This window comes from Mus caroli, unplaced genomic scaffold (genome assembly GCF_978045245.1).
Source record: "Mus caroli unplaced genomic scaffold, Mus_caroli_1 scaffold_20, whole genome shotgun sequence".
Lineage (NCBI taxonomy): Eukaryota > Metazoa > Chordata > Mammalia > Rodentia > Muridae > Mus > Mus caroli.
The window spans coordinates 20,705,683-20,731,491 of NW_028227275.1; the positions used below are offsets into that span (position 1 = coordinate 20,705,683).

The window sequence follows — 25,809 nt, forward strand, 5'->3', positions numbered from 1 at the left end:
CTCCCGCCTGAGCCAATGCGCAGACGGAAGCTGATGACGAAGTACGCGACTCCTCTTCCCAGGGCTCCTGGGACGTATCTGGAGACCCAGGCTCCTGTCGCACCGCTCTGCGGCCAGGCTGCCTTATGTGCACCCTGCAGCTGCACCTGCTGCTGCTGGTGGTCCTGATGCTTTCTGACGCCGCCCGGCCGCAGCCCTCCTCTACAGTCCGGGCTCTGCCCACCTCCTGGGGCCCGGAGCCAGTGACGCCCGAAGTGCCAACCTCAGCTCCTCCGGACTCTTCTGAGAGTCCGACTCCCTGGACTCTATCGATGCCCGTGAACGCGACCACCGACCCCTTTCCAGGTGATGCGGCGGGATACGGGATGGAAATACTGACTTCTCAGATCTAAAATTGTGTAGACAAAATTGTCCTGCCACGTAGCTGGCACTGGGGCTGTCCGCGCGGGAAAACTTTGGAGGAGTTTCATCTCGCTTTTCTTCTTGTACTTACAGCTTTGCCGATCTGTGTCTGTGACTTGACTCCGGGTACCTGCGATTTAAACTGCTGCTGTGACAAGGACTGCGATCTTCTCCATCCCAGAACAGTCTTTTCCTTCTGTCTTCCTGGTAGTGTAAGGTGAGCTGCGGTGCTCCTCCGGTGGAGAAGTAAGAGTGAGTTTCCTACCCGCTGTCGCCCAGTAGGATGTTCCCTTGGGCTTTCCTGGGAGTGCTGAGCCATCAAGTAAAACAGAACCTGAGTGTTGCACCTCTGCCCACAGATCCCCCTTATATCATCAGACATTGGTGGGGTAAGGCCCCTTCCCTAGCTGTACCCCATGCCTCTCTCCTCAATATCTTCACCTTTCCTCACAGATCTTCAAGTTGGGTATGTGTGGACAACTCTCTTATGTTCAGGAGCAACTCCCCGTTCCCTTCCAGAGTTTTCACGGACTCCAGTGGAATGACACAGTTTTGTGTCCGGGTGAACAACTGTGAGTAGAAACGAGTTTGACAGCTCTTATCATTGAATGTTTATTGTCTTTGGGATTCCCAGCTCTCTTATTTCTTTTAGATTCCCTGTCGCTCACCCCTCTTACCACTACCCTCTTACTTTTAGTTAATAAGGACATTAGTAATTTCATGAGTCTCCACCACCTTTAAACTACGGCTCAGCACCTTTAGCCTGGCAATCTGCATTGATTTCTTTCTTTGTTTCCTTCTTTCTCTTTCTTTGTCCGAAAGCTTTTCTCTCATGATTTTATTCTGCCCTTTTGTTTTGGATGAATTCATGTCCTTTGTCCTCAAGCTGTGCCTTAAATCTTTCCCAACTTTTATCTGCTTTCCCCCTTGACTCAAGTGGCCCTCTTTTCTCCTTGCATTGCGAACATCTTAGCTCTCCTAAGAGTCTTCTGTCATCTGCCCAAGTGAGCCCATCCTCAGAAGTTCTAAGACACTCATTGTCCTAAGTCATTCCTTAAGAATTTGTAGAGTTCCTTGTATGGTTGTCAGTTTATGTGAATATTATGATTTCCTCCAGATAAGCTGTCAGCTCCTTAAAAGGACAAACTGTGGGGCTAGAGAGATGGCTCGGCACTTAAGAGCACTCTCTGTTCTTCCAGAGGACCCAGGTTCAATTCCCAGCACCCACATGGCAGCTCACAACTGGCTGTAACTCCAGCTCCAGGGGATTTGTCATGCTCACACAGACATATTTACAAGCAAAACACCAATACCCATAAAATAAAAATAAATATATCATTTTTTAGAAAAGGGCACACTGTAGATTTATTCACAATGGATAAAATGTCTTGGTAATAACCACTGGCGGTGAAGGGTGTACTATTCCTAAGAGGGCCTCTATAGCACTGTGGAGGGGGAAACTGCAGACCAGCAAGTAGGGGATTGGGGATCTGCTCCTAGTTTTGCTACCTTACTCTGAGGTCCTTGCAACTACCCTTGCCTCAGAGGATCCAAATTTCCTAAGGGGATGGATGAGATGGTCTGTAGGCTTCTTTTCACGTCCACAGTTATATCAGAGTGTAACTACCTCTAAACTGTTGACTGATGGTATGCTGTGTGTGATGGTGGACACCAACAAGAATATTTATATACTTGTATATGAAGTCACATATGAATAATATACTTGTGTATATGAATATAGCCTTAGCTTGTATGTCTGTATTCTGTTCTTACCACTGCTTCAACCACTACACCTATACTGAAATGAGGGGGGCAAGTGGTCATCTGTGGGGCTAGAGAGATGGCTTGACCCCTAAGAGCACTGGCTGTTCTTCCAGAGGACCCAGGCTCAATTCCCAGCATCCACATGGCAGCTCACAACTGGCTGTGGCTCTCTCTTCCTGAGAAAAGCTATGAAAAGAGTCCATAGCTGTTGACTCTCTGAGCTCATCTTCTCTCTCCGGTTCACTTTAACTTTTGCATACAAAGGTGGCAGTAACTGATTTGATAGGAGGTAAAGACCCTTTCCTTTCTGTACAGTTTCTGGAGGAAGCTACAGAGCCAGAAGCCTCGGCTCCTGGAGGTGCAGAGCAGGAAAGGTGGGGTGCACACCAGACGTCAGCACACCCGTACCTGAGCAGTACTTCGTTCTTTAAAATTATACCTATTTCCTGGGGTTGGGAGATGGGCGGCACACACATGCATGTGACATGAATACTTGCTATAGCACGCTTGTGGAGGTGGAAGGACAGCTTGTGAGAGTTAGCCCTCCTCTCCTTCCGGTATATAGGTCCCAGGGATAAGTTGGAGTTGTTGTCAGTCTTGGTGGCCATTGCCTTAACCAGCCGAACCACCTTAGAGTTCTTTCTTAAGCTCCGATGTTCATTTGCGCGTGATAATGGGTGTTTGTTGTGCTTCGAAGGTGGTTTCTTATGTCAGGTACTTAAAAAAGAAATGCTTTTCATCTAACTCTCTGTTCTCTTAAAAACGAAATTTTAGCCAAAGCAAACTATTTCCAGAAGCTCCAAACAGCCAATGCAACCAACTTCCAGGCCCTGGCTGCAGAGTTTGGAGGCCAGTCCTTCCCTTTGACGCCACCGGAAACCCAGCCGCCAGTACTGTTCTATAGGGTGAGCCTGGGGGAGGGGCTGGGATAGTCCGGCTTTCCCGACAGAGTACAGTTGGCCCTGTAACTCTGTAGTACCCTCCTAGGATGAGGTCAACCATGCTCATCAGAACTACCTAGTTAACCTTTGTATCTGCTGCTTCCTTTCCCTGGGCTGTTGAGTCCAACCTCACAGCAAATGAATGTGTCCTCTGTTTTATTCAGGCTGGGGATCCCATCCTGACCTACTACCCGAACTGGTCTGTGGTGAGCTTACTGAGGCAGCCTGCAGCGGTGGGAGCTGGGGGACTTTGTGCCGAGAGCAACCCTGCAGGTGGGCCCCGGGGCAGGAGTGCACCGGCCTTTGGCTTTTTTGGAAATAGGCTTTCTCACTTACCAGTGCTGTCTTCCCTCTTTGTGTTATAAGGTTTCCTAGAGAGTAAAAGCACAACGTGTCCTCGTTTCTTCAGGGACTTGGCCAGTAGCTGCACCTCGGAGCCAGCCCTAGATGCTGCCTCTTACTATAACTTCAGAGTCTTGAAGGTAGGTCGTTCCTTTCTTCCCCACTCTCCGGACTCTCCTCACTCAAATCACTCAGCCTCACGGTTGAAGTTCATGTGCCACCCACGGCTGTGTGCTGTAGAACAATCCCTGTGCTGGATTAAGCTTAGATAAGACCCCTCACCATCCTGACTGATGGGTTTTCTTGAGAGTGAAGGAGTGATGGATGGTCCCCTGTTTTTTTCCAAAGTTCTCACTTTTTGAGCAAGCTCTGTCTGGGTGTGTGGTATTCGATCTAATGTGGCATCCAGCTCCCCTCTGATATTTAGTGAGCGGAGAGTCAGGTGATAGATCAGAGGCCACTCTAGTGTTTCGATCTTCCCCTACCAAAGTCTGTTGTTTGGGGTTATATGAAGTGGAAACGCCTGGTGATTTTATAAAAAGGCATATGCACCCTCATGCTTCCATTCCTTATCTTTCCTAGGTTCCAAGAGGTATGACTGATCTTCAGAATATGAAGGTATGAGGCTGTTTATCAGGAAAAACAATACCTGGCTGCTATCTGTCTGAGGCCGTTCCATTCTGAATTGTAATAATGAGGGGGAATATAGCTATTTTATACCACAGTCAAATGTGGCTCTAAGAAATAGCTTCACGTGAAGTAAAGATTAGTGAGATGTTTAGAAAACACCTGTGTTAAACCAAGCTAAATGCTGCATTTGGAATGGGCGTCTTTAAGTCTTTCCATACAATAGCAGGCATACGAATGTCTAAGAGGGAAATACAGGTTCTTTACATCTGATTGGCTACGGCCCTTGCTTCACCTCTGATAGAACCAAGTGTACTGAGATGTGCTGACTCAGCGTGACCTGAATTTAAGCTGTCTGGCTGTGGAAGGAGAGAAAACTGGGATAGTCCGGGAGAAAGAAAACCATTCATTTTAGCTCAATGCAGAGCTAGAATGCATTTCTCCTCTCACCACAAGAGAAAGGCTATTTTCCATCTCGGTTGATAATGCTTCTCTCTCTTACCAGTTCCAGGTTCCTGTGACACTTGCCTCACAAGCCAGCCCTCCTCTGTTGGCTGGAAACACATGTCAGAATATCGTTTCCCAGGTACGGGGAAACTCAAATTCTCTTCCTAAGAGCTGTATTTGGTCTGTTTTACATGCAAATGCAATATCAAGCCGTCTTTATCCTTACATGCTATTGCTTTGGGTCTGTTCTGATTGTTAGGTAAGCCTCAGGCTTGCAGTTAAAACACAGACTGAAGAGTCTTCTGTGCTAAACACAGTAAGCCCACACTATTTTGGTTGATGGATTCTCCTTTTGTTTTTTAGGTCGTCTATGAGATAGAGACCAATGGGACCTTTGGGATCCAGAAAGTCTCTGTCAGCTTCCAACAGACCAACCTGACTGTCAAGCCAGGGGTCTCCTTACAGCAAGACTTCATCGTTCACTTCAGGGTCAGCAGCCTTCCCTCTCTGAGAGAGTTCAGAGGCTGAGTCCCAGAAATAGCACTTTGCAGAGCCAGTATCCACACTGCGTCTCTCTGTCTGTCTGTCTGTCTTTCTGAGTACCTTCTCTTTCTCCTAGAGAATTATCTTTAATTAACTCTCACGCTCTACTTCATAGAAAAGCAATAATCTGTTTCTGTAATGTGTGCGAAACAGAATCCAAATATTAAGGCCTGCTTTGGTCTTAATTGAGGTCTCGACATTTACTGTTTTAACTAGAGTGACAGATACTCAGTACGCGTGTATCATTAACATTTACTCTGATGCTCTGTTTGGACCCAACCAGAACAGTACTGAACTTGTTAAAGCTGCTCACTGTGCTCAGTCAGCAAGCAGCACATAGACATCCTCTTACTCTGCTGCTTCACTTTGGAACATTAATAACCGTATTTCCCCGAGACCTCTGGTTTGTGGTCCTCATTACTGTCACCTGTCTGCCTTTCTTCTGCCTTTCCTTTAAAACCAAGAGCGTTCTCTCCAAGTCTGTGACCAGCCAGGCTCTGTGTCTCTCATTAAAATTCAATTCATGTTTAGATTCCTCTGGATTCGGCCAGGCCTCACGTACATTGCACAAAGTCAATGTCTGAGAAATAGTGTCGAGGGATCCTTAGTGGGTCCCTGGCTTCAACCCTTGGCAGAATTATCATGTAGTGAATTTCAGCGTTCAGACTGCTCGGAATCAGGGGAGAGCACTTGCCTGGTATATGCAAGACCCTAAGTTTAACCCTCAGCACTCCCCAAGACAAAACAAGCAGATCACTCCAGATTTGTGTACTGGAGAGGGAAGAGGGAGGGGTGGAAATTACACTGCGGTGTAATGAAGGGAGGCTTCTCCGTGCAGCTCCCAGATTTCCTGTTAGGGAAGGCAGGCGTTCAGCAGGGAAGCGAGTGTGCACAGTAATTGTCTTCTCCCTTCTGCAGGCATTTCAACAGAGAAAGGCCGCTGCTCCGAGAAGTGGGAATCCTGGCTACCTCACTGGGAAGCCACTTTTGGTGCTAACTGGTGACTCAAGTCACTCGGTATCCTTTTGGGGGCTGGGTAGACTATTGCAGCCTGACAAGAATGGTTGCTGACCTTCCTGGTTTTCCATTTTTCAAAGTTCTGATGGGCTTCAGTAGCATGTTCTGTACCTAAGTATATTACGTACATTCTTAAAGGTTGATGCGGCCAAGGGCTTTATACCTCACACAACTATTGGTGAAAATTATACCAGTGTTTGCTTATTTTAGCGTGATATTCATATGCTAACATATGGTTAATGGGTTTTTAGAAAGACAGTCGTTGTCTGGTTTTTTTAACTACTAGAGGAAATGTGTGAGTGAGCCGTCAGTATATTAGTAAAATACGAACAGTGCTTAGGGGTCCGTGAAAGCATCGACTTCCCAGCCCTGCCCACTTCCTATGTCTGTCGCAGTTGCCTTGACCATCACTCTTGCATCTCAGATGACCCTGTTGCAGAGCGAGGGTAATGGGCTTTGCTCTGCTAAGAGACACGCAGTACAGTTTGGAGTGAACGCAGTATCAGGGTGCCAGTTAAGGTAATTAATTGCCTCAGAGCACGTCCCACCATTTTGTTTCTGTTTATAGGGCCTATGTAGAAGTGGTAACTGTTTACTACTTCAAATAACACCTTAGAAAAAGATAGTCTTTGTATCTATGGAACACCTGCTAAGGTTGCTTCCTCTGGTCCCTATCATGATATTAATTTCATGTTCGAATACTAACATGGCGTCGCCACCATGCTGGTGTTGGGCTCCAACCTCCATGGTGTTTACTTTCAGACCCAGAGAGGTGAACTGCAGCCACTTGCAGAAGGAGATTTACCAGACTCTGCATGGAAGGCCCAGACCGGAGCACATTGCCATCTTTGGTAACGCTGACCCAGCCCAGAGAGGAGGGTGGACCAGGATCCTCAGCAGAGACTGCAACGTTTCAGTAAGGAAGGAAGCCACCACTGCCTGGTGGCTCGTTTTCCATCTTTGCAATTATGCCTAGCAAGACAAAAACCAGTCTTGAGTCTGTCTGTATTTATCACACACATCAAGAAGAATGTAAGAAAGTATACCTCTTCAGGGTCCGTATTTCCGGTTATACCTCTGTCTAATCTGCTTTCCTTACTTTAAAATAAACCTGAAGATAATCTAGAACAGTTCTCAACCCATGGTTCCTGACCCCTTTGGGGTTCACGCAACCCTTTCAGAGGGGTCACCTCAGACCATGGGAAAACACGGATATTTACATTACAATTCATAACAGTAGCAAAATTACAGTTATGAAGTAGCAACGAAAATAATTTTATGGTTTGGGGTGGGTGGTGATAACATGAGGAACTGTGCTAACAAGTTTCAGCATTAGGAAGGTTGAGAGCTACTGATGGTACCTCAAAGTTCAAAGCCAGGCCGTATACTTCAAATATTCTCTCATATTCTTTTTTTCATTAACATTTATCGTGAAAGTGCATATGTGAGAAAGTTGGAGGGATGCTTGGAGAGGTGGGTGGTCCTCTCCTACCGTGTGGGATGATGAGACTCAAGTTGCCAGGCTTGGGAGCAAGCATGCTTTCTTTACCTGCTGAGAGTGTCTTAACTACTTGGTCAGTATGAGTCTGTTTATGAGGCTGGTAGCAGGTTTATCCTCTTATGATTGCAACAGGTCAGGTTTTTAGGACAGTGTTGAACCCTTGCCAGGTAATTGAGTTGGGTTCAGTTCTGAGTACCACCAAATAAAGATCACATTTCACATTTACCGAAGGGGTATGAAGGGTTTAAAAACTGAAGTCAAATAGGATGTATCTTCCTACATCTTTCAATTATTTCTCTCAGGGCACTGCTTTAACTATGCCATGTTTCTGTTAGAACAGTTTACGTGGCTCCCTGATGCCTTCAGAACAGACTTAGAATCTAACCCCAACCCCATGTCTTATGTAACTTGTCATTACTTTTGTGTTCAAATCCTGTTTTTTAGATCCAAGTTGTCTGCCCAAGGCCATGGCCATTCATATCCTTAGGAGAGAGACACTCTGTCACTGTCGCTTAGTGAGTGTTTCTCCTCAGCAGCATGTGCTGCTCTAATTGTGTGCCTCTTTAGAAGTTTCTTTTTAATTAACATAACCCTATATATATATATATGTATGGACCATGTGTGACATTTCAGTACACCCATGCACTATTTAGTGATCATTTCCATCTCATTGTGACATTCAGAAGCAGCTAGCTTCTCTTTTCAAGGTTTTTTTGTTTTTTTTTTTCTTCTTGTAGTACTGGGAATTAAACCTCCAGATTCTGCATAAAATATGTAGTTTGTAATTTAAAACTTAGTTGCCCTACTGTGCTATGAGCAGTTAGTTATTAAAAACTGTAGCTTGGGGCTGGTGAGATGGCTCAGTGGGTAAGAGCACCCGACTGCTCTTCCGAAGGTCCAGAGTTCAAATCCCAGCAACCACATGGTGGCTCACAACCATCCACAACGAGATCTGGCGCCCTCTTCTGGAGTGTCTGAAGACAGCTACAGTGTACTTATATATAATAAATAAATAAATCTAAAAAAAAAAAAAAAAAAAACTGTAGCTTGGTACTAACTATCCCACCTTACTCTCTGTGTAAGCTAGCCCACCTTTAACTAGTCTCCAGCAATCACTGTAGAATTCTACTCTTCTCTGTTAAGATCAGCGTTTTTCTCTGTGCAGTGGTGGTATACACTTTTGGTCCCAGCACTCAGAAGGCAGGGACCAGGTAGTCAGGTCTCTGTGAATTTGGGGCCAGCCTCATCTACAGAGCGAGTTCCAAGACAGCCAGGGCTGCAGAGAGAAACCCTGTCTTGAAAAATCAAATAGAATGTAGGGGTTCTCCATGTCTGCCCATTTTACTGCAAATGTCAGGGTTCCATTTTCTCTTTTATGAGCGAATGAATCATATTCCATTGTATGGGTACCACATTTTCTTCAGCCTTTTATTCCATGATAGGAACCTCAGTGAGGAGCCTGTGTTGGTTGTTGGGAGTGGCAGTGCAGCTATCTCTCTGACAGGGCGGTTTCATTTTCACTGAATAGTTGTACACCCAAGAATAGAGTAGCTAGACCAGATGTTAGATACTATCTTTAGTTTTCAAAAGGCTCTTCATCCTGTTGTTCATTTTTAAATACAACTTTGTAAAGATTAAGAACATTTATATGGCCTGGTTTTGCACTTTCTCTAAGCCATATGGGCCTCTGTGTTATTACACAGTGCTTTAGTAATCGCTGCTCAAGAGATGCTGAGAAAAGATGCATCAGCAGTTAACAGCACCCATTGGTAGCTCACAACTGCCTATAACTCTACCTGCAGGGGATCTGACACTCTCTCTAGCCTCCATGGGCATCTGCACATGTTCAAATACAGACACACACACACACACATCCATAAAAATAAATCTTTTCAGAATAACAGAAACGCTGGCAACTGAGCGCATGCTTCTCTATGTTCTGCAGGCAGTGAACTGCACTTCCTGCTGTCTGATACCAGTGTCCCTGGAGATCCAGGTGTTGTGGGCACATCTAGGACTTCAGTCCAACCCACAAGCTCATGTGGCAGGAGCCCGATTCCTGTACCAATGCAAGTCTGTACAGGTAAGTCTGTTGCTCCCAGCCATTTGTTAACATTTGACCAAGCTGTTGTTAAACTTCTGAGGGCCAGTGTGTGTTACCAATCAGTGTTTCTTTAGAGGGGGTTCCCAGAATCCATTTTTAGATCTGTTTTTCCAGCATGCTTATGAAAATTAGCATTTTGTTATAGTGAATATAACCATATCCATCCTTCTCCATCTCCCCCCATTTCATATTTCTTTTAAATAACCCTACTAGTAATAACCCTATTAGTAATCTGACCACAGAAAGCATTTTTCTATGCATCTGTGTTCATTGCAACAGTCATTCAACTAATAATGCTTTGGAATCTGTTTGTTGTGATTACATTAGTGGTGCAGTTACCAATTCTTGCTTCTATGGTCTCCATTAAATAAATGCTTTCATCTGGAGTAAACATATGTCTCTGGTTTACAGCGTGCTGTAGGACACACTTAGCATCTGCCTTGGTTTGAGAGTGTGTAACCTTTGGCTTTAGAGGTTCAAAAATACAGTATTATTCTATACTGAGGTGAAATGATACATGTATGGACTGGTATGCTATTATTTTTTATGAAAATTAAAACCTTGTAATTTCTGTTTGCTGCAGTACATTTGCTTTCCAGTCAATTAACAGGGAGCTGCATTTAGGTCTGGCATAACATACTCTTACTCTCCCAAGCAGCAGGGTTGGACAACTTAACCAACCCTGTGCCTGTCAGTGGTGTTCACACTCGGTTATCAGGAAGTTTCACAGAGAGTTTCCTGTTCTTTGCCTGGATGGACCTGCTTCTGTAAGACTCATGCAGTCAGTTACAGAACCTGTACTGAATCCCCTGATAAGTTCTCCTCACTAGAGTTCTGTTGCCACAGAACTGTTTTTATGTTTGTTCTTTTCCAAAGTCTCTGCCTGTCTTGGGCATTACAGCCACCGAGTGCTTGTCTTCTTCTAGATACTTTACCCATGTCTTTTTTTCTGGTAGTCTGCTTTGCCTACAATACTATCCAGTCATTCAGTCTACCTGATGGACATGGATAATAGTTAGAGTTTCAGCTGCGTTTTGATCATGAATAGCTGAAGAACTATTAGCTAGTCCAGTGGTGAGACTGAAAAGGGATGACAGAAGAACTGAGGCATTGCACCTCTGGCTCCTGTTTTGGCTTTGGCTGGATAACAGTTATAAGCCAGAACTCTGGCCTAAATAGTAAAGCCCATCGATTTTATTGTTTACAAATTATATATCAAAGAAAGCATTAAAACCCAATAAAGAGACATTAAAAGGAAAAAATAAATAAAAGAAAAACCAGAGCAGAGGGAAATGCTCACAACATATGTACCTGATGGTGTTCTTTCATGTAGAATAAAGAACTTGTGAGTCTCAGTCATGGGATACACTCTGTGCCCCGACCACCCCAATTGGGTATGGGGGTCCCTGGGATGAGGGATCTCAAAGCTAAGTGGGTAAGGATTCGGCGGTGACAAACAGAAACAAACACAGAGGCAGTTTGAATCTGAGTGTGTTTTGCAGGGGATTTTATACATTAAAAAAACCAAACATTACATCTCTTAGCAACTATATCCCGTGAAACAATCACAAATACCAACAAAAATCATTTGGCACAGTGAAGCACAAAAATCATCCAAGCATTACACCTCTGAAACTATGTATTCAGTGAATCACAAACAGAACAGGTAACATCATTATAAATCATCAAAATATAATAATTCTAAAAGGATGTATTCAGTGGGGGCTGTTGTCCAAGGCTAGTGGCATATTTCCAGGAGCAGGTTAATAAATCTTAATGGTCAGTGCTCTTAACCACTGAACTAACTCTCCAGCCCCATGGTCAATTATTATTTAACATCTAATGCCTGATTTTTTTTAATAAATCTTCAATATGTAAATTTAAACTATTTTAACTCTTTCTAATTAAGGCTTTCTTTACTATATACCAAAACCCACCTCCGATGACACACGTGTAGCCATATGAAATTTTACTGTTGGGAAAATTTCTATCTATCATAATAGTTTTGTAAATGATTTAAAAAGTAAAACATTGGTTTCCCTGGGGATAAGGTCATGTTAGTGACCCCATCTCTAGGGATGGTTTCTTGCCCATTATTCTCGCTTAAGATCTTGGCCAAGGCCACCAGGAACATGTAAATAAGAAAAGGAATAAGAGAAAACAAAACAGATGATTGCCATGAGAACTACGGCTCAATATTTTTTCTCTAACAAGGAGTTCCACAACCGGTTCCAGGAGGCCTCCCCTTTTGATTTTGGTCAATCGCCTCAGTCTGTGGAACTTGTCACACAGATCCTACTGAAGGTGGTGTGGCTACTCTGACCAAAGGTATATCTGTTCTAGTTCATAGTAGAGAGTGTAGCTGCAAAAAACAAATCTTAGAGGAAGTGTCCCAGCTTTTTAATAATAATTTCATTTGTAAAGACTTGATAGAGAACTTGGTGGTTTAAGAATTGACTTAGATGCAGTAAGTTGCAGTAATGCATAAGATGGAAACCCAAACAAACCTGTCTTAGTCAGGGTTTTACTGCTGTGAACAGACACCATGACCAAGGCAACTCTTATAAGGACAACATTTAATTGGGGCTGGCTTACAGGTTCAGAACTTCAGTCTAATATCATCAAGGTGAGAGCACGGCAGCATCCAGGCAGGCATGGTGCAGGCAGAGCTGAGAGTTCTGCATCTTCATCTTAAGGCTGCTAGAAGACTACTGGCTTCCAGGCAGTTAGGATGAGGGTCTTAAAGCCCACGCCCACCGTGACACACCTACGCCAACAAGGCCATCCCTACTCCAACAGGGACACACCGTCTTATAGTGCCACTCCTTGGGCCAAGCATAGACAAACCATCACAAAACCCAACCAAACTCTTCATGTTGTTGGTTAGTAAATCTTACGTTAAAGAAGCGATGTTGCTGCGCTGTAGATTGAAGTAGAGCAAAGAAACTCAAACCTCAGGAAGTGCTGATGATTTCTAAAGTAAACGTCATAAAATACTATCAGGTAAACTAGGAGCAAGTGAAGCCAACCACACACAGCAGAACGGGAACCATAGAAAAAGGAAATGTGCTGCTGTGGCCGTGCCATTGTTTGCCTCAACAAAAGAGCTGAGGCGAGCAGAGGTTGAGGGGATTGTTTTAGTGACTCACGCCTCACCATGAGTTGTCCACGTTAGACTTCAGAATTCCACTCTAACACACTGAACATAAATGAAAAGCCTTGTTCTCCACGTGGTAATAAAACAGCTCTCTCAAACAGGTCAGCCATGTTCGGTGTTATTCATTGGCCTGATAGGGATGGTTCCACGCCTCTGAACTGAGCAGTCTTCTGGGCTTCCTGCAATTGTGAAGACTTGTCTTGGTTTTAATTGGAATATAATAATTGTACGTGTTTATGGGATACAGACTGGGATTTTGATATATGTAATAATCAAATGAGAATAGCTAGCATTTCCACCTTGTATATGACTTTCATTTCCTTTGTAAACCTGCCTCCACCCACATTTCTCTTAGATTATTTAGTTTTCCCATTTCAGTGAAGGGGGAGTTTCTGATCTGTCTCGTGGTTGTACTGTCTTGAAGACATCTTGAAAGTCCAGTCAAATAGCATCTCTCACGAGTGCATGTCCCATATGCAGCTAAAAGGACAGCTGTTCAGACAGCTTATTGTATGTGACTTCTTAGCCACCGAAATGCCACTGAGGATGAAAACTATATTACTATTGAGTAGACACAGGTGTCACAGTTGCTTTTTGGGGCTCATGGGTGTCTGGAAAATCAGTTTTAGATTGAAAGTCTTTCCTCTGCCCTAGAAATCAGTGAAAAGGAGCCAGACATAGAGTTTGAATGTCAACGTGGTCAGTATGTCAGCTACCCTGAGCTGATCATTCCCTGTTGTATTTATGGTTTAAAGTAGTACACTGTTCCGTGTGTGTGTGTGTGTGTGTGTGTGTGTATGTGTGTGTATGTATATGTGTGTATATATGTGTATATGTGTATATACACGCACATACACATAGTGTGTATATATAGATATTATACTATGTATATATATGTGTGTATATATGTATATATATGATTGATGTGTTTATTAAAAATGAAAGATAACACACAGCACTAACATATGTATAGGCAAAATATTCATGGATATAAAAATAAACAAATCTTTTAAAACACAAATAGACAGACAGACAGACAGACAGACAGACAAATGAACTCCAGAAGACAGTAAGTGCGTGCCTCATTGTGATACAGGGGAACAGGACAGCTTCATTCCAGGTTCTACGAGATAATTATGTACTGTCAAATTAGAATCAAGGTTTGCTTGGTCAGCACAGGGTCTGAACAAAGGAATTCATCTCAGGAACGTGAGAGCCATATCTAGAAGTCCTGTTTCTGAGATTAGATATGGGGTTAGTCTGACACGGTTGTTTCTCCTGGGAGCATCCCCTGAGTTTGACTCAAATCGGTAGATGGTTGGGGAAGTCTTTAAAATCTAAGTGTGTGGATTTTCTATCTGATGATCGAAGTAAGGTTTCTCCCCGACTCCCCACCCCAGTTCTTTTTTTTTCCAGTAAGCATCCTTTCTGCCTTCACTTATGGGCTGTTTCAGAGCTCCAGCTGATAGGCCCTCTGGGGCCAAGCTGCTAAGCATGTGAGAGCAGTGGTCTTCATGCTATCAGGCTGCTCCCTAGCTGGAGACGGTGGAAGTCTCTTTTGAGACAGGGTCTTCTATGGCCAGGCTGGCCTCAAATTTGCTATAGTCAAAGATAACCTTACACTCCTGATCTTCCTGTCTCTGCCCGCCGAGGACATGTGTGGCAGGCTCTGGGCATGAGGTTTCAGGTATGCCTGTTCAAGTTCTGGAGTCACTGGCTGTTGTTGGAAATGTGTTTGCTTGTGTCTCACACAATGAGAACTACATGCAGCCATTCAAAGAGCTGTATCTTGCTTGGGTCATGTGTTTTCAGTGCAGAGAAAATAATACAGCTGGAGACTCCATGAAACGTACCAAGAGCTCACCTCTCCTTGGCTTTCTCCCTACAGGAGCACCAGAGAGGAATAGAAGTATCTTTGACGACTCTTGTGAACTTTGTGGACATTACCCAGAAGCCAGAGCCACCTAGGGATCAACCCAGAATAGACTGGAAGCTGCCATTCGATTTCTTCTTTCCCTTCAAAGCGGCGTTCAGCAGAGGGGCCAGTGTTCAGAAAGACTCTCTCGTTCTCATCCTGTGTGTCTTACTACTTGGACTTCTCAACTCACAGACCAAGTGAAGAAAGAAAAGAATCAGGTTTCATTTTTCCCTATGGGAAACAAAGACAGCCTACTTATCTTGGCTAAATAGGTCCTCATGATTACTCAGGATTATAGGAGGGAATTTAGGGAAACAGGACCTAATGAAAAGGAATTTTTTTCTTTCCATTTTCTCACTATGTAGTCTTGGTTGGCCTAGAACTCCCAATGTAGACCAGGCTGGTCTCAGGCGCACAGAGATTTACCCCTGCCTCTGCCTCCAGAGTGCTGGATTAAAGGCACGTGCCATCACGCCCAGCCAGGAATCTTTATGAATTGAAGATGGTACACTAGAAAAGTGACTACAAGTATTCCATCTTCATAACTCTCCTCTTGGGGGCTCCTCGGACCTCCAGATACACACTGGGTTCTCTGCGTCTAAAGCTGGGCAGGCCAGGAGACCCCATCTCTTCAGGTTGTGTTTTGCCTCTCTGATAAATGTTTGCAGGATCTGTCCAGGATCTCACAGGCATATGCTCCTGCATCACCCAGAGTGAACTCAGAGAGGCTGGGCCCTGCATTAGTGCTGACAGTTCAAGCCGGAAAACTGCTGGCTCTATGTTTTGTCTGGCTCTTTTGCCAAAGGATAGCCACACCCTTTGCCCAGACCTGAGTTAGAAAAGTAGCTCTTTCTACTCATTTCCCAGAGTGAATGGAGTCCTATGGCCTTTTCTCACTAGCAAATGACCCCACCAGTCCTTTCTGTCCTCCCCTACTTTGTGGTGTGGAATAATAGAAGTGACTGAGAGCTCTCTTCTATTATGTCCAGTAGCATGGCTGAAGTTAACACCTCATGATAGAAACCCAGAGGATTTTTATGTATATGAGGTTTAAAGGGGAACTGGGACTCTCATAAACTGTATTTGAATCAGGTGACTTGACTTCTTTTCTTGGGGAATTCTCTCCTTTAGTCCAATTTTATGCCCGTGACTTCTATCTGAAGTCTGTTTCTTTAAGGATAAGGCTTTGGTAGCTCACGCAGAGGCCTAACTGCCTGACCGGTCCACAGAAGTAGCATGCACACAGACAGACTTCTTGAGCTCAGTTCCTCTTCTTGAATGGAGACAAATTAGTTGAGAATTATAGTAGAACACTTAAAGACTCATGCTGTCCTTTTAATTAAGGCAAGGTTTTGATGGAAGAAATGACTGTCTGATTATTTTAAACATTAAGCCTTGGGATGAGACAGTAAATATAAAGAGTTAAGATGCCAACGAATGACTCGTGAAGCCGTGTGAAACGTGCAGTTCTAAGGCACCACCCCCTCTGAGCCAGTCAGTCAGTCAGTGTGGCCCACATTCTTGGCGGGTGAGCTTCATTGGCACAGACATAAAAATCTGCTGGCCTAGGAAAGTGAATGGGAGGGAGAAGGACCTGAGAACCTGGGACAACCTGAGGGGAGGCGCAGGCATTTCTGTGACTAAAGTGATCACAGGAAAATTACGGAATGGACTAAGCAGCGATGGAAGTTCGCTTTGTGGGAATTTGAAAGCCAGGCAGAGAGAGAGAGAGAGAGTTGGAGGTTATTAATGCTCTGAAACCCAAATTGGTTTTTTGTTTGTTTGTTTTGTTTTGTTTTTTGAGACAGGTTTTCTTTGGATAGCCCTGGCTGTCCTGGAAGCTGATCTGTAGACCAGGCTAACCTTGAACTCATGGAGATCTGCTTGCCTCTACCTCCCGCGTACTGGGATTAAAAGCATGTGCTGCTACACTAAGCTCCCAAATTGTCTTTTAATGAAACAATCACAGTCCTGCACCAGGAGCAGAAGGAAATCCTGACGATATATTCCATCTTCAGCTGCTTATCATTTTGTTCCATTCCAGAGTCCCTAGCAAGTAGCCAGTTTCTCTGAAAAGGGCAAAGTTCTTGTGTCAGTTACTACCAAGCCAGAAGCGCTCCTGCACAGGGCAGTCAGGAGCGTGGGAAGTTGGCAGCACAGTTCTCAACAGAGTCCATTACACAGATGTTATCTAGCTGAGCATCCTTGGCTCCCAGGCCCAGTCACTCCGACCACTAGGTATTAGGAGACATAGGGCCTTCAAGTTTGGTCTTAGTGGTTAATAACCCTATGTGACAATATATCCTAAGTTGCAGGCTAGCTGACACCCAACCCACTTGGAGCCAACTACAAGTTCTTTCCAGAGTCTGTCCCTCTCTTTCTGTCCTCCTTTGTGCAGTCGCTTACTCCCACTGAGGCTGGGAAACTATTCTGTCTTTAAATTTTCTGTCTAAAATCTTGCCTTCTAAAATCTTCTTTCAGATGTATTTAGTTTGCATGTTTGAGTTATTTTGTTTTGTTTTGTTTTTGCTTACATGTACATCTCTGTACCATATGCATGCCTAAGTGTGATGGTTGTGAACCACTATTGGGAGCTGGGAATTGAACCTGGGTCCTCTATATGAAGAAGTACTTTTAACTGCACCTACAATTAGACAGTCTTTTAAAGTGCACACAATTCAGCACTGGGGAAATGGTTTTATTGGTAAAGTGTTTGCCATGCAAGTACAAGGACAGGTATCTAGAGTCCTAGGATTCAAAAAAAATTTATAGATAGATAGATATATATAATATATCTCCTGATGTACATGGCAGCTTGCCTAAAATTCCTGTGAGAGGCAGAGACAAGGATTCCCTGGAATAATCAGGCTAGCCCTACTAGTCAAAACAGAGCTCCAGTCTCTCCAATGAGAGACTCTGGCTCAGTGAATGAAGTGAGTGGTTGAGGAGACACAGGGTTAGCCTTAGGCATATACACACATTTGCCCTCTACATACACATACACTAAATACATAAACCAAAAATGGATAATGCACAAGTAAGTGTAGTAGCAGCAATTACCACTGACTCCAAAGAAGAGCTACCTGTGAGCAGCCTCTTCCCTCTCCTCCTGGTTGTCCTTGGTAATCACCAATCTCTTTGTTCCTCTGTAGATCACCTATTCCAGATGTCCATTGTGTTACCTTTTGTGTCTGGCATCTTTTCACTTTGTGTGTTTTCGGAGTTCGTCTGATTTGTAATTTGTATCAACATGTTGCTCCTTTATGGCTAAACAGTCCATTCAAGGATCTACCACGTTTGATCCATTTGTTAGACGATGACATTTAGGTGACATTTAGGTTACTCTCAACTGCAGTGTGGACATTTATTTTTCATTTTTCTTAGGTGCATACATTGAGTGAAGTTGCCAGGTCACATGATGACTCTGTTTAACACATGGACCTTCCATGACTCTTTCCTCCTTGAGACAGAACGTCACAGTGATCTAGTGCTTACTGGAAAGCTCAGTACACATTAGGCTCCATCCTGAATCTTCTCATAAACTGTATTTGAATCAGATGACTTGACTTCTTTTCTTGGGGAATTCTCTCCTTTACTCCAATTTTATGCCCGTGACTTCTGTTTGAAGTCTGATTCTTTAAGGATAAGGCTTTGGTAGCTCACACAGAGCCCTGACTGCCTGGCTGGTCCACAGAAGTAGCATGCACAGAGACAGACTTCTTGAGCTCATTTCCTCCAGTGCAGTCCTTAGTATGACTGTTACATGGGGAAGACGTTTTACAGACATTCAGTTTAAGGAACAAGCTGTACAAAGAGGGATGTGCAGTTTGGATAAAGTGAAATTGGAGTCCCTGCCAGCCTGCTGCAGGTCGGAGAAATGTGTACAAAACTCTCAAATGCATCTAGTGGGTGTGTAAATGGATAGAAGCATCAATACGGTGTGGTAGCTATTGGCTCATGTGTCTCACAGGCCTTAAAGGTTTAGAAGATAGATGTGTTTTGTGTCTTTAATCCCAGCACTCAGGAGGAAGTTGAAGCAGGAGACTGGCACCTAGGCTGCACAGTAATTTCACGGCTATTCTCAGCAACAGAGACAGAATCCATTTAAGCTGGTTATGGTGGTACATGCCTATGATCCCAGAATTCAGGATGGGGAGGCAGGAGGGTCATGAGTGCAAAGTAAGCCTGGTGCTGGGTGAGATCTTGCTCTCCCCCTCAAAAAAAAAAAAGAAAAAAAAGAGAGAGAGAGAGAGAGAAAGAAAAGGAAAGAGTTAAACTCTAACCCAATAATTCAAGTTATCAGGCAAAATTATGTTCAACAGCATTGAAAATTATGGTACATGTATAGGTTGAAAACTTGTACAACCACTAAACATTATGTACACTTGCCTTTATTGCAATAGAATTTATGTCCTATTTAAAGTTGTATGTGTGTGTGTGTGTATGTGTGTGTGTGTGTGTCTATGCATGTATGCACACATGAGCGCAGGTACCAGCAGAGATTAGAAGAGGGTGTTTGATCCCCAAGAGCTGGGTGGTTGTGAGCATATAACACGGGTTCTGGGAACTGGACATGGGTCCTCTGGTAAAGCAGCAAGTGCTTTTATGCACTGAGCCATCTCTCCAGCCCCCTCATGACCTGTTTTTAGGTGAGAAAAACAAACTACAAAATGATCACAGAGACCCTATGCTCCTATTTTTATAAAATAAAAATGTTCATATATGTATGAATGGAAAACAAAAATTAAAAGACTACATGTCAAAATGTAGGGTTTTTTTTTTTAAAGTGATACCTGGTTTTGTAATCAGAGAATACCATATTTTGAAGAAACTTGATATTCTCTAAAAACAACCTCAGTTTATTCTGCCCAGGAATATTGTGTTACATGAGTAACCTCCCTTTTCTATTGATAGGTTTGTTTGTTTGTTTGTTTGTTCAATAACCCAGACCTGTCTAGAATCATGCCTGTCACTTTGTGGGGTTGGGGGAGGTGGAACTGAGAAGCAGGGGCTCTTTTAAGACTCTTTCATAATAAATAAGCAATTAGAAAAAGAAAACCCATGTTTTAGATGGGTATGGTTATATGTGCCTATAATCCAAGAAGCAGAGAGGCAGTAGGATCTCCTATTTATCATCATCGTCGTCATTGTCATCGTCATTACTTACATCTATACTTCCTGGTGGCTCTAGTATGCTCCTTGGTTTATGAAACTATAAAGTACACAGTGTGGCTGTAGTGTTCACTGCTCACTGCTGACTCCTCACTATGCTTACCCCTTCTCTGAGCCTACCCCTTACTCACTGTGCTAAGGCCTGGGCAGAGCATCTGTTCACATATCACATAGGCCTTCTGCCCCTACCTCAGCTGACTGGTTCAAGCATGGAGTCCTAGAATCACACAAGAGTCCTGTAAACTCTTCTTTCCCAGGAGTTTGGAAGTGAGACCAAGCCTGTCCATCAGGAGTGACACTAACGATGAGACTGCTGTAGAGCTGGGAAGACCATTTTCCATCGTGTCTTAAAGTCCAAAACTTCTAATGTCATACAGTTGAAAGATTTGTTAATCCAATACTTACGTCTGAGAATGGTGGGGGAAAAATTAAGGTTGCACAACTAAACCACTATCCTTTTTAAGAGCAGAAAACTTTATACAGTGAAAATACTGCAGTGTATAACATGCAGTGGCCTGGAATCTGAGTTGGGCCATCACTCATGGTGCCGTGTGACATGATGCCATTTACAGTATTCAGCATACATGTGTGTCGGAACTAAAGTAGCTGAAGCCTCATGATGTTTGACACGCAGCGAGCACTGCCAAAAGCAACTCAGTTGTTCAATTTCAAAATAATGTTTGATTGTTTGTTGTGTAAAGAAACCTTCCACTATTTACGATTCCCAAAATCTTCACAACGCTCAGCACTATGGGAAGACTATTTCCAGAAAAGTGCAAAGGGCAGAATGGGAGATGTGTAAGGAAGAGACTCAGGAGAAGAGGATAGCATTGGTTCCTAATGTTCCAGGTTCTTGTTCTTGTCTCTTGAGAGACCCGAATTTCCCTATTGCCCTTGAAGACTCAATCATACACAACACACACACACACACACACACGCCAGCCCCACCCCACCCCAGTAAAACGCTTTGTTGGGTTGTATATCTGCTCTTTACATTTTACAACTTGAAGCTATTTTAAAGTCGGTGTGGTGGCCAATGCTCCTAATCCCAGCCTGAGTTCAAGACCCGCATGAGCTTCAGAATCAACCAGACCTTTTCTCACCTCTAACCTCCTGAAAAAGAAAAGAAAGACATTAAGTCTTGCACCTGAAGATACATTTCTGTGTGGCAGTGGCAGCAACATATATCTGAATCGAAGCATTTTGGAAGCATCGTCAACTTGGTCTGCACACAAGTTACAGGGCCAGTAGGATGGCTGAGTAGGTAAAGGTACTTAATGCCAAGTCTGATGACCCTAGTTCAATTCCAAGAATCCACATGGTAGAGGCAAAGCATCAGCTTTCATAAATTCGGGCTTACACGAGTGCTACGGCACGCCCCGCTCCTCCCAAGTCACTCAGCCAATCAGTCAAGGACAGCAGGTTCCAAGGAAGCTAGGGCTACAGTGAAAGACCATATTCTAAATGTCCTACTTCCTGCGTGACTTCCTGGTGGTGTTGAACCTTATTCCCATGTTCTAGGACAAGTTAAAATCCACCCCCCACCCCCAGTCAACAAAAAGAACATTTGTTGTGTATTCGAGAAAGACACCCTAGCTAAATTCCTTGCTTTTCATAGAAAGAAAGAAAAGCAGGTTATGTGCCTAGAATTGGATTTTCCCTTCTCCTCACTCATCTAACGCACTCCTTTCTCTCCACTGGCAAAGTAGAATATTAGTGGCAGACCAAATAAGTAAACTATAACTGAAAGAATAAAAAAAAAACAGTAGAATGTTAAGGAGTTTCGTGCTCGATTCTTTGAGACACTGTTAGATAGTATGTTGTTGCAGAGCCCAGGCTGACCTGGAACTCACTATGTATGAAGCCCAGGCTGGCTAGGGTCTAATCCTCTGACCTCTGCCTATGAAATGCTGGAGTTGAAGGAATGACCTTCAAGGAAGACCAGTTTAACACAGATGTTAACAACTCATTTTCTTTTATTTATTTTTTTTCAGCACCGATGATCAATTCTAATTCACTTTTTGAGAAATCTGTTTTTTTTAAACTAAAGAAATCATAATTGTTCACTCCTCAAATACTTACAAAGTATCTCATATTCTAGGAATATGCTTTCTTGCTCTCCAGAGGTTTGCTCCCTAGGAGGGAAGACAGACAAGTAATTACAATAAGGTGATCTGTGGGTGAACTGAAGAATCAGAATCGCCTTCTAACTTAGCTCCAGTCCCTTAGTCTAGTTACACCCCTGACACACACCCACACACACACACCTTTTTTTTTAGAAGCCCGGGTACCAGATCTAATCAGCGCCTGCTGTTTTGTTTCTCTTTAATGCCCCACCTCCCCACCCTCAACGCGCTCAAAATTTAACGCGTCCTGGCGCCAACACCCTTCCCAAAGCGCAGCTTTTCTCATCTTCTTCCTAGATCTCATATACCCAAGCACCATTTCATTTCAAAGAACTCCTCTTCCTGGTACTCACCCTTAGCAAGAAGTGCTGCTGTGAGCGCGCCTTCCTTTTTGCTCCCACGCCCCCTGTCGGCGCCTTTCGTCTGCTTTATTTTTCACAGGGCGCTTTGCAATAGGCTCACCCACTTCCCAGTTTCTACACCTCTGTGCTGATTTCCGACACAAAAACCTGATCATATCATTCCAGGGCTTTAGAAGTTTGGATTCACTGACTTGGTGACCCATAAGATTCAAAATCTTTAGCATAGCATAGAACACCCTTTGTATGGTGAGCTCCCAGCCAGATGTTCTCTTCTGCAAACCCATCATCCATGAGCGTGGATCTCTCCTAAGCTCCCCCCCCCCCCCCCCCGACTTCCCCGATCTCCGCCCCTGCCCCTCCCCCCATACTCCTGCTTCATGGACTAAGAAGAAGTGGTAAGTTCCCTTTAGTGAATTAGAAAATGAATGGATAGGCTCAGCAGCATTGTCAGGACTACAAAAGCACAAAGAACCAATTTTCAGCCACAGTTGACCTTCTCTAGACAATGGCCTCCCTGCAACGAACGGTGCTATGGGAGAAAAACGTTGCCAGCCCGGAAGGAGATGATCTGTGTCCGTTATGCATTCAACTTTGGGATAATCAGTGGTAATTAATAATCAGAGATTAAACACACCGTCTTAAAAATGCAGTATTCTTGCCACCACCTTTGCTGAAAACACTTGGGCTGTTATTTTCAGTTAACTGGGTGCTAACTTGTTTTATCATGGTGCCAATTTTTTTCAATAGCCAGTCTTTGTTTTTGTTTTGGTTTTTGTTTTGAGGGAGACGGTCTTAGTTGATTTAATCTATTTCTAATGTGAGTGCGACATATAGACGATCAACTGTCAAACACGCTTTATGAATCTATCAGCAACTAGAAGCCTGTCTTCCTTACCTTTCTGGGAAGCTGTCTGGGGAGGTTCCTTTCTGGGTGCTCGAAGCCCCGCCCCTATACTCTGCGGGCGCGGAGCCTGGGGATGGGAGGGGGCCGCCACGTGGAGCGTGGGCGCGATTCTCAGAAGCGCCTGCGCCGTTGCCGTGGCGTAGCGCGGGTCAGACCGGTCTCCCAACGTCAGCGGCGCTACGGGGCTTCAGTCTACACGCAGCTGACGCAACTCCGGAGAGCTGGACGTAGACGGAAGAAAAGGCGGAGGAAAGGGCGGTCGCCACGGAGAGTGGTCCAGGGCTGGGGTCGGCGGCCAACAGGTAGGTGGCTGGGCAGCACCGGGTAAGGGGTACACGAGCTGAACGGGGGAGATGCGGGGTGCAGCCGCGGGTCCGGAGGGGCGTGGACACGGGAGCCGGCGGCGGCGCGGGGCAGCCAGGTGCTCTGAGATGCTCATGCACAGCTCCCGGTGCAGGGCTTAGGAGGCCCTGGGATCTCTGGCCATCTTTTGGGTATGCTACTAGGCGGAGGCTGGAGGACCCTGCAGCCTCTTCCTACCAAGTCCACAACCGGCTTCCAGTGCTCCTGTGCTGAGAGTAGTCATACACCTGGTGAGAAACCAACCACGGACGCACTCCCAGGGCCTGAGTCTGCAGTTCTCTGTGGCTCGCGACCTGACATATGGAACCTGTACATAAGAGATTCTCCCTGCAGCCAGGGTTATTCCCAGAGACCCCGTGTGTGATAATTATCTCCTGGCACAGAAAGGGTGCACTCAGATTCTTCACCCCGCACGCCTTACCCTAGCCTTATTCCCCCACCCTCCGAAGCAACAACATTTATCTTTTGAGTTTTTGTCTTTCTATTAAGTAGTGAACCATGAACTCAGCATGTGTTTTTCTGGGTAGTTTGTTGAGACTGAAGTTCAGTTCTCTAAGTGAGATAAGAGCTCCCAGTGTACTTGTGTCTAGTCACTGGAAAGCTGTTCTGAGTTAAAATAGAAGAACTTCTCTCACGATCACAGGGTCTCCACGTATATACCCTTTGGGCTTTTGCATCACTTGTCTGGTTTTTGTTGTCACAACAAACTGACTGGTTGAACAGTCCTTTGCAATATAAGATCTTGCCTCCCTGGGCCAGAGACAAGTGGTCAACCTCATACCTCCAAGATCTCAGACGTTCAGAGCTTTCTGTGCTTAGACAAGAGAGGGATAAACAGTCTAGAACTATGCGTGTATGTAACCCATCAGAATCTATTCTGAAACAGGGTCTTATGTAGCCCAGGCTGGCCTAGAACTGGCTGTGTGCTGAGCCCAAGGTCTTGGGCTTCTGATTCTTTTTGCCTCTACCTCCCCCAAATGCTGGGATTACAGGCATTTGCCACTAAGCACGGCTGTCCATCAGTGGCTCTTTTGACCTTTTGGTGTCGGTGAAGGAAGTAAGTGGAAAGGTTAAGAAATGTCAGTGCCTTTTAAAAGACAGAAGAGGGGGGCGGACAATAGCCTTATCTGTGCACCCAGGCGCTTTCCAGCCTTGCCTTGTGTCACTCCCACGGTGATCTCAGGCCATATTAGCCGTTATTATCCCTCATTTACAGATGAGGAGATTGAGTTGGCAATCTCCATGGCAACACTTAGATCTATCCAATCTAAAGTTCCCACCCTGTGTACCATACTCCAAAGGGGAGCCTAGAACCCGTCTGGGGAGAGAAACAGTAACACATGAACCAGCTACCTGGAGGATTATGTCCAACTGTGAAGATGAGAGTTGCTGGGGAGGTGGTATAAGGGGGCACAACTGGAATTATGTCACTACTGGCTCTTTATAGGTATTTTGCAGAATGCGTGTAATAGTTTGGCAGCCATTTTCAAAGGGATTTATGTAAGTGTTGAACATAAGACATGAGCCCACAAAATACTTCAGTGTTATGCAGAAACGGAAGCCAGCAAAGCGGTCCGTCACTCACCAGGTTCGGTTATCCGCCTGTTGCCATATATGTTCTGTGACAGAGCATCCTGCCCATGTCTCCTCTCTCCATTTCTGTGATTTTGTGCAGAATAATTGCAGAATGGTATAGTCTGTTCCTTGCTTTTTCCTTTGCTATAGAGCTAAATGCTAATGTGTTTTTGAGGCACACTGAAAAAGCGACTTGGGGACCAGTTCCCTGTAAGGTACTTGCTGGGAAAGCATGGAGACCTGAGTTCAGATCTCTAGCACCTGTTTCAAGTCTGGTTTGGGAGTTTGCCTCTGTAACCTCAGAGTTGGAGGAAGGGAACCAGCAGGTACAAGCTCACTGGCCAACCAGTCCAACAGAAACTGCAAGCTGCAGCTTCAGTGAGACACTTGATCCCCCACAATACAGTGGACGGAGATAGAGCAAGACACTTGAACTGACCTCCGACCTCCACATTTGCAGGTACTCTGAGCATCAACACATACACACAAGGATTTGGACAATATCCACCCGTCTTAACAGAACAGGTAATATAACAAAGATTTA

The 25,809-nt window shown here is 44.5% G+C and overlaps 2 protein-coding genes across 3 annotated transcripts in view; both read left to right on the forward strand.

Moving 5' to 3' along the window:
• The first annotated feature begins 12 nt into the window (after positions 1-12).
• Tctn3 (tectonic family member 3) lies at positions 13-15,046 on the forward strand. Its single transcript, XM_021152139.3, has 14 exons — positions 13-345; positions 496-619; positions 856-974; positions 2,941-3,071; positions 3,272-3,380; positions 3,474-3,589; positions 4,032-4,067; positions 4,582-4,662; positions 4,887-5,012; positions 5,985-6,083; positions 6,508-6,602; positions 6,846-6,999; positions 9,530-9,667; positions 14,734-15,046. Exons 1-14 carry the CDS (start codon positions 126-128, stop codon positions 14,962-14,964), a joined length of 1,779 nt encoding a protein of 592 aa, XP_021007798.1. The 5' UTR covers positions 13-125; the 3' UTR covers positions 14,965-15,046.
• An 8,467-nt stretch (positions 15,047-23,513) lies between these two features.
• The window catches only part of Aldh18a1 (aldehyde dehydrogenase 18 family member A1), a 35,652-nt gene continuing 33,356 nt past the window's right edge, over positions 23,514-25,809 (forward strand). For both annotated transcript variants that reach the window (XM_021152574.3, XM_021152576.3), the window contains exons 1-2: positions 23,514-23,629; positions 25,726-25,790. The gene's annotated coding sequence lies outside the window, so the exon portion shown is untranslated. The remainder of the gene's footprint in view (positions 23,630-25,725; positions 25,791-25,809) is intronic.